The sequence below is a fragment of the Lepidothrix coronata genome, unplaced genomic scaffold, assembly GCF_001604755.1.
Source record: "Lepidothrix coronata isolate B3197 unplaced genomic scaffold, Lepidothrix_coronata-1.0 Scaffold152, whole genome shotgun sequence".
Taxonomy (NCBI): domain Eukaryota; kingdom Metazoa; phylum Chordata; class Aves; order Passeriformes; family Pipridae; genus Lepidothrix; species Lepidothrix coronata.
The window spans coordinates 1,328,126-1,334,924 of NW_016690332.1; the positions used below are offsets into that span (position 1 = coordinate 1,328,126).

General features: G+C 54.4%; 1 protein-coding gene across 1 annotated transcript; it reads right to left on the reverse strand.

The window, feature by feature from the left end:
* Positions 1-521: 521 nt before the first annotated feature.
* On the reverse strand, positions 522-6,177 carry FOXF2 (forkhead box F2). The gene is made up of 2 exons (XM_017828727.1): positions 5,163-6,177; positions 522-1,264 (listed from the first exon to the last, which is right to left on the reverse strand). The coding sequence occupies exons 1-2, from the start codon at positions 6,175-6,177 to the stop codon at positions 1,098-1,100; spliced, it is 1,182 nt and encodes a 393-aa protein (XP_017684216.1). The 3' UTR covers positions 522-1,097.
* Positions 6,178-6,799: the final 622 nt, after the last annotated feature.

Consider the following 6,799-nt stretch of genomic DNA (forward strand, 5'->3'; position numbering starts at 1 on the left):
AAACAGCAGAGAGGGTGTTTCGGACCTGGACGAGTCCTCGAAGAGAGGAGTGTGCAGTCTGGACCCTCCTGCTTCTGTGTCCTCCACCCCGGTTAATTCAAAGTCTGTCCAGCAGCGGGGCAAAGCAGGGTGGGAAGTGGCTGAGGGCAGGAGGTGCAGTCCAGAAACCATGACACCTCGGGTCAGCCACTCGCTCTCCTCCTCCACTTCCAGCGGCTGGGGGATGTGGGCTTGCATCTTTAACGACCTCGGATGCTGGGGTGGAAGAGTTTTCTCAGAGGGAGACGAAGGAACATAAGTGCCTGTCCAGTGATAGTCGTTTATATACATTTTATTGGAAAAAAATTTTTACATCAAAATATTTTGGCAAACTGTAAAAAGAATACATAAGTGCAAATATATTCTCCTTTTAAAGCAATAGTGTGTGAGTATACACGAGATTTATTTAAAATAATTTTTTAAAAATATTGTGGTAGAAAACAACTTCTGTAAAAATAAAAAACGAAACGTTGTATTGCTGCAATACTGGAAAAAATTGAACTTTTCTTAAAGTCTATACACGAAATGGCTAAACAACACTGTTTTAATAATATCAACTGGTCGGTGCTGAAGTCCATACAAAGTGTCCTTGGTGGGGCTCGGGGAGAAAACAAAATAAAGAAGCAAATTTCCTGCTAACGCAGTAACGGAAGGGGGAGTCCTCGCAGGTGTTGAGCCGAGAGATTTATTTTTCCTATTCAAATACACTTTCAGGTATAAAAATATAATTAATTGTTCCCTTTCCCAATGCTCGATACTTTAGATCACAGAAAGGCGATATATGATTCAGGCGGCATAAGGATACTTACGTCTCCCCTAAGGCAAAATATCACACAAGGCATTTTTCTTTTAGTAAGAGCTTTGGAGCATTATATCGGCTGCACGTGTCCTGCAAGGGATGGAGTGGGACCGAAAACACTGCTTCCTTTGGTAATTTTGCTAAGTGACTCGTGTACTATCAATGCTATCAGAGTGCACAATATATTTAATCTTCGGTGGTCCGTCTATATCTCGGCTCTGTTCAACACCATCTGACTGTCTCTGTTGGAGCGCTGCCTTCACATCACGCAGGGCTTGATGTCTTGACAGACGCTTTGATGGTGATGATGGTGGTAATAAGATCCACTAGCGGATGGGTGAAAAGAAGAAATGCCATTAAAATTGAGGACAAAATCTTTCCTGTCACACACTGGGGAGGGATGATGCTGGTAGCGAGGCAGTCCCACTGCAAGAGAAGGAAATAACAAGAGCTGCTCAGAAGTCGGAGAGCTCTGCCCGGGCGGAGAGCCCTTCCTCCCACACCCGCAGAGAGGAGAGGCTGCCTGCATAGGGCTGGCACACCGCTTCCTTACCCCGGGTCTCGGCTCCCCCCTGCAAGGTTTGGTAACTCCTCTTTGGCTTTCCTGGCAGTTGACTTGGACGCTCCTCCGGGGCAGAGCCTGCCCCGTTTGCAGGGCAGAGAGCCCCGACCGAGGAGGAGACGTGAATTGCCCGGAGTCCCCCATCGCCCGCGGGGCTCGGGGCTGCACCCGTGCTCGTACGAGCCCGCTCGCCTGCTTTACGGGGAGGTTCTAAACTACACAACCGTGTGGCACGCAGGCTGAGGAGAGGAAGGCATGCGGAGGTGGATGTCCACGGACACGTGCCCGGCCGCGTCCCAGGCGCACGCGTATCTCAGAGAATCCCTCCTGCGTGGACACACACGCACTGCTATCTGTCTGCCCTTCTACCCGCGTTGTTACCAGTGTGTAGGGTTAGTACACCCTCTGCATGTGGGGTAGGTGAGGGAGTGTCTGTGTCTGTGTCTGTCTGTGTCTGTGTGTGTGCGCCCGAGGAGATAATGCCACCTGCGTGTTTTCCTGCACGCGTCGCAGCCATTTAAACCTGATTCCCATCTTTCCTCGCTCTCCCCCCCTCCCTATCCCGTTCCTGCGAGGTTTTTGCTTTTGACTTTAACGGTTGAAGATTGAGTTCCAATCACGATCCATTCGTGTATTGATACAGTATGTATTTATTTATGTATGTGTGTGTAAGAACGTGCACACCTTTTCGCCTGCGTGTTTTCATAAACATAAGATACACCCTACGGTTCATCAATAACAACAAGCAAAATACATCCGTGGCACCGACATGTAAATGACCTTGCAAATTCTCATTTTAATTTCCCACAGCCTAAGGCAGCCTTTATGGGACGGTATGGGAAACAGCACCCCACCCCCAACACTCCGCGCCGTAGGACCATGCTGGGATCTTTAGTCTGGCAGGGTTCCTACTGGATCCGGCCTGAGCAAGGCCCGCAGGGTAGAGCCAGAGAGGGGTTTGGTTTGGCGTATGGATGTCAAACTCGGCTAGCGGCATCCTGTCAAATATGACCGAGGGTCAAGGGAAGAAAAAAAAAAAAAAGCAGCACAAGAGAAGGAGAAGGAGGGGGCAGGAGGAGGGGAAAAAAAATAAAAAGAAAAAAAGGAAGAAAGAAGGAAAGAAAAAAGGAGAAAAAAACAGGAGGGAGACATCCCCGTTTTTTCTCAGGATGGCGGAGCCGAACCCTTTGGCGGCGGCGGTCGGTGGCGCGCACAGCCCGTCTCCTCCGGCATTGTCCCTTCCTTCACCCCGCAGAGCTCACTTTATAAAAGTGATTATTTCGCTGGATTTCCTCGGCTTTCTAATAACCCTGCTGGTATGCTCACCATAAACTGGGGCACTTTATTACAATCCTGATTCAATAATTTAGCAGGATTTAATAGTGTGCGAAAAAAATCCGGCTCCCCCCACCCCCCAGCTTCAAAATCCTTTTAGCAGAACCAAGCCTCCTGTTTCCAATTTTTTCCTCTCTTACACTTGGGTCTGATGTAAATTCGAGGTTATAAGTCCTCCCTGACGCTGTCACGGGTAGAGGATTATTGACCGATCAACAGCGATTGCCACCGAATTTGCTTTGCATTTCACTAAGAGAAAGGGAAAGGTGAAATTCACTTGATGCTGCTTTTGTGCGGAGAGGGAGAAAGATTATTGCTGGTTATAATTACAAATGAAAGAACTCGGATTCTTTTTTCTGCATCTCCTTTCGCTCTTCTAAAATGTTTATGCCACAGACATTTTACGTATCACGCACTAATAAGAATTGGATCCCCGTAAAAAAATAAAGAGTTGGTTTGGGCTTTTTAGTGAATCAAGAACTGGGGATGGTTTACACTAAATTCCTAGGCCCAGATGATGAAGATGTAGAAAATAACCAGAGAAACCCCGTTTTGCATAGTGGTGGCATTAAATCTGAGCTACTGGAAACGGACGCTCGTCGTCGGCGTTAAGAAAGTGTCCAATGGTCCGTCTAGGTCTATATCCGTCCTTAAACAGAAACAATTGGGATTTAAACCACCCCGACCTCGGAAACCACAGTGGAAGGTCCGGGGGGACCAGAACCCTTGCTCTCTCTCCCTCTGCATTTTGTTTCAGAAGCTTATTCTTGGGCAGCTTCTGGATGAAAATTTCTCTTCTAGGAATCGGCTTTCTTACCTCAGGTGTCTGGCAGGAGGAGGAGGCAGCTGCCTCCCAGCTCTGCTCCCCGTGCCAGTCCCACTCCCGCTGCACGCGTGGGCCCCATGGGCACTGCGTAGCGGACTGTGCGGCCGCAAAGAGTAAAGCAAAGAGAGGGAAACAGACCCAAAGAAAGGAAAAGAAAACAGAAATCCAAGCAAAAACAACAAACCAAAGCAGAAATTCCTAACGGTGAAAGTACGTAGTTCGGTGGGGGATGCCCTTGTGAACCCACTGGCCTCTCGCCTCGGCCCTAAAAAGCACGTGGAAGGATGGCCTATATCTCAGAAAAGCTGGTTTAAACCTCAGCAGGAGAGCGCTGTAGGCACGGAGGAGCCCACCTGGGGACGCCCCTGGTCCCTGCACTCCTCTGTGCCAAAACGCTGGTAGGACGGTGATCCGCTTGGCAGCCGCCTCTCCCCAGAAGATACATCAGGCCTATTTAGGGTTTTGGGTCTTTTTTTATTATTATTTTTTAAGAGAGAAAAATTTGCAATCGCTTGGTCTCCCCTGTCAGCCCATATCCCTTCTGCGATGATGGCAAAGGGACTTGCCCAGCGGCTCGCCCTCCCCACGGCGACAGCAGACTGAGGAGGCCAGGGCAGACTCCGGCTCTCGCAGGACAGGAAAGTGATTGACAGGAGTCCAGGGAGGGGGCGGGAGGGGACCCAGAGCTGAGGGTCGCCTGTATTTGTTACTTGTTGAAATTCCCATAAAATTGAACAAGACCCCGCTCTCATAGGGGTTAAGTCAGGCTAAAATCCTCTTCGGTGTGGTCCAGCCCAGACTGTCTTTGTTTGCTTAACCTCTGGGACCTACGTTTAAAAGGGCTATTTGGAAAAATTCCCCGTAAGAGCCCAACATCTTTTACCCATTTTTGTGCTCAGATATTTCTGAACAGACTTTGTCTGTAATCACCGGCCGGGGTGGTGGGGGGAGGAATGAAGGGGTGGGAGACAGAGACCAGAAAACTCTTTCCCTCCAGTTGCAGAAATATACTCGATCCGCTTTAATCTCTCTAGCATTTTTTAAGATAAGCGGGTGGTTTTGGTATTAGGGGTTTTTTCTTCTTACTTTTTTTTTTTTCACCCGCAGGGTTTAGAGGATAATATTTGACGCCTTTATTTGATTACTCCCGCGACGCGTCTCCGCGGAGCGCGGTTTACCGAGGCGGCGGCGATGCCCGGCGGCGCTCTCCGCGAAGTGAAGCCGCAGCCCGGGACGGCTGGGCGAACCCCTCTCCCACCGCCGCGTACATGTCGCAGACACCGGGACGGGGACGTGTGAACCGCGACCGAGCCGGCACTAAGCCGGCACGAGCCTGGCTTTCCGCGAACTGCTCCTTCTTGGCTCTCGGCAAGAAGGAGGGATGCTCGCAGCCGTACCCACCGCCAACCCCCCGACAGCCCCCCTGTCCCGAAGCAGAACAGCTCCAACCCACGCGTATTTTTTTCCTTCTTGCAGACAATGCACCTCTTTTTCCAACACCGTGGTGGTCTGGGGTTCCCCGCGCGAAACCTTTGTCGCCAGCGAAAACTCCCGCCGGCGCCGCACTCCCCACCGCCCCCGTCGCCCCTCCGGGTCCCTACCTGAGAGGTCGTCGCGGGGGCTCTGGTGCAGGTATCCCTGCTCCAGGGAGTAGGAGGGCACGCTGGAGTGGATGCCGGAGGAAGCGGCGTTGGCGGCGGGGAGGCCCTGCTGCTTTATGTAGGGCGAGGCCCCCGAGGCTGTCCAGTGAGCCGAAGGGCTCGTGTAGGGAGAGTGGCACTCGATGGCGCTCGCCATGGCCGGCGAGGAGGGCACGGGGCTGCTGCTGCTGTCAGGGCCGTAGTCCCCGTTGGCAGTCACCGGGCAGCTGGCCATGTAGGTCGAGCCGGGGTTGGGAGACATGTGCGGGACGTGGTGGCCGCCACTGAGTCCCTCGTAGCCACTGGCCATGGCGTTGGGCATCATGTCGAGGTTGTAGCCGTTGGAGTGGCAGGCGAGGGAGGCGGGGGGCGCCTGGAAGTCGAAGCCCTGTGGGAGGATGGAGGCGCCGAAGCCCAGCCCGTTCATCATGCGGTACATGGGCTTCAGCGCCTGGCATTTCCTCCTGAAGCCGCGAGGCCGCCGTCGGAAGGAGCCCTCCTCAAACATGAACTCGCTGGCCGGGTCGATGGTCCAGTAGTGGCCCTTGCCCGGGCGGCCCAGGCCCTTGGGCAGCTTGATGAAGCACTCGTTGAGGGAGAGGTTGTGGCGCACGGAATTCTTCCAGCCCTGGTAGGAGCCTCGGAAGAAGGGGAAGCGGGCCTGTAGGAACTGGTAGATCTCGCTGAGAGTCAGGCGCTTGGAGGGTGAGCTCTGGATGGCCATGACGATGAGGGCGATGTAGGAGTAGGGGGGCTTTTCGGGCCGCCGCAGCCCTGAGCTGGCCTTCTTGCTCTTGGAGGACGCCGCCGCCGCCGAGGAGGAGGAGGAGGAGGAGGTGGAGGTGGAGGAAGAGGAGGTGGAGGTCTCCAGGGCGGAGGAGGGCGGCCGGCTCATCTGGAGAGCTCCGGGAGCCGGGCTGCAGGAGTGGAGAGGGACGGGGGGCTCCAGCCGCTGCTGCCCGCTCTCGGTGGTCATCTGGCGGAGGGAGGGGAATGGGGCAGGGTGGGGTGAGGCTGGGAGGGAAGGGGGGGAGCCGAGTGGGGTGGGTACCGGGGCGGGGGTGCCCCGCAGGGGGAGAAAGGGGGGGGCGGTGGGAGCCGCTGTCCTCCGGGTACCTCCTCAGCGCGGCGGGCGGCGGTGGGGCGGTGGCAGCGCCCTGCGCATCCCTCCCCACGGTCCCTTGCGCAATGGCTCCTCTGCTTTCCGCCGGAGCCAGGCACTGGGCGGGATGGACCGGCCCGGCCCCGGCCCCGGCCCTGGTCCGGCCCCCTCCCTCCCTGCGCCGCGACGCCCGCGGAGGCTCCGCTCAGCGCCGCTCCGCTTCCTTCTCTGACCCCCACCTGGGGACCATCCCGCTGCCTAAACCGGCAAGGAGAGGAAGCGCAAGAGCCCCCCTCTCCAATCTCTTCCGCACTGTTACTCTTTAATATATACTTTTTTCTTGCGTAAAAGGCACAGCGCGACCGCCTATCAGTTCCTTCAATATTGCTATTATTTTTTTCTCTTCCCCACAACCCCCCTGAATCCGGCCGAGAAATCAACAGAGACAGAGAGAGGGAGAGGGGGAGCGAGAGGAGGGAGAAAGAGACCACCCCCT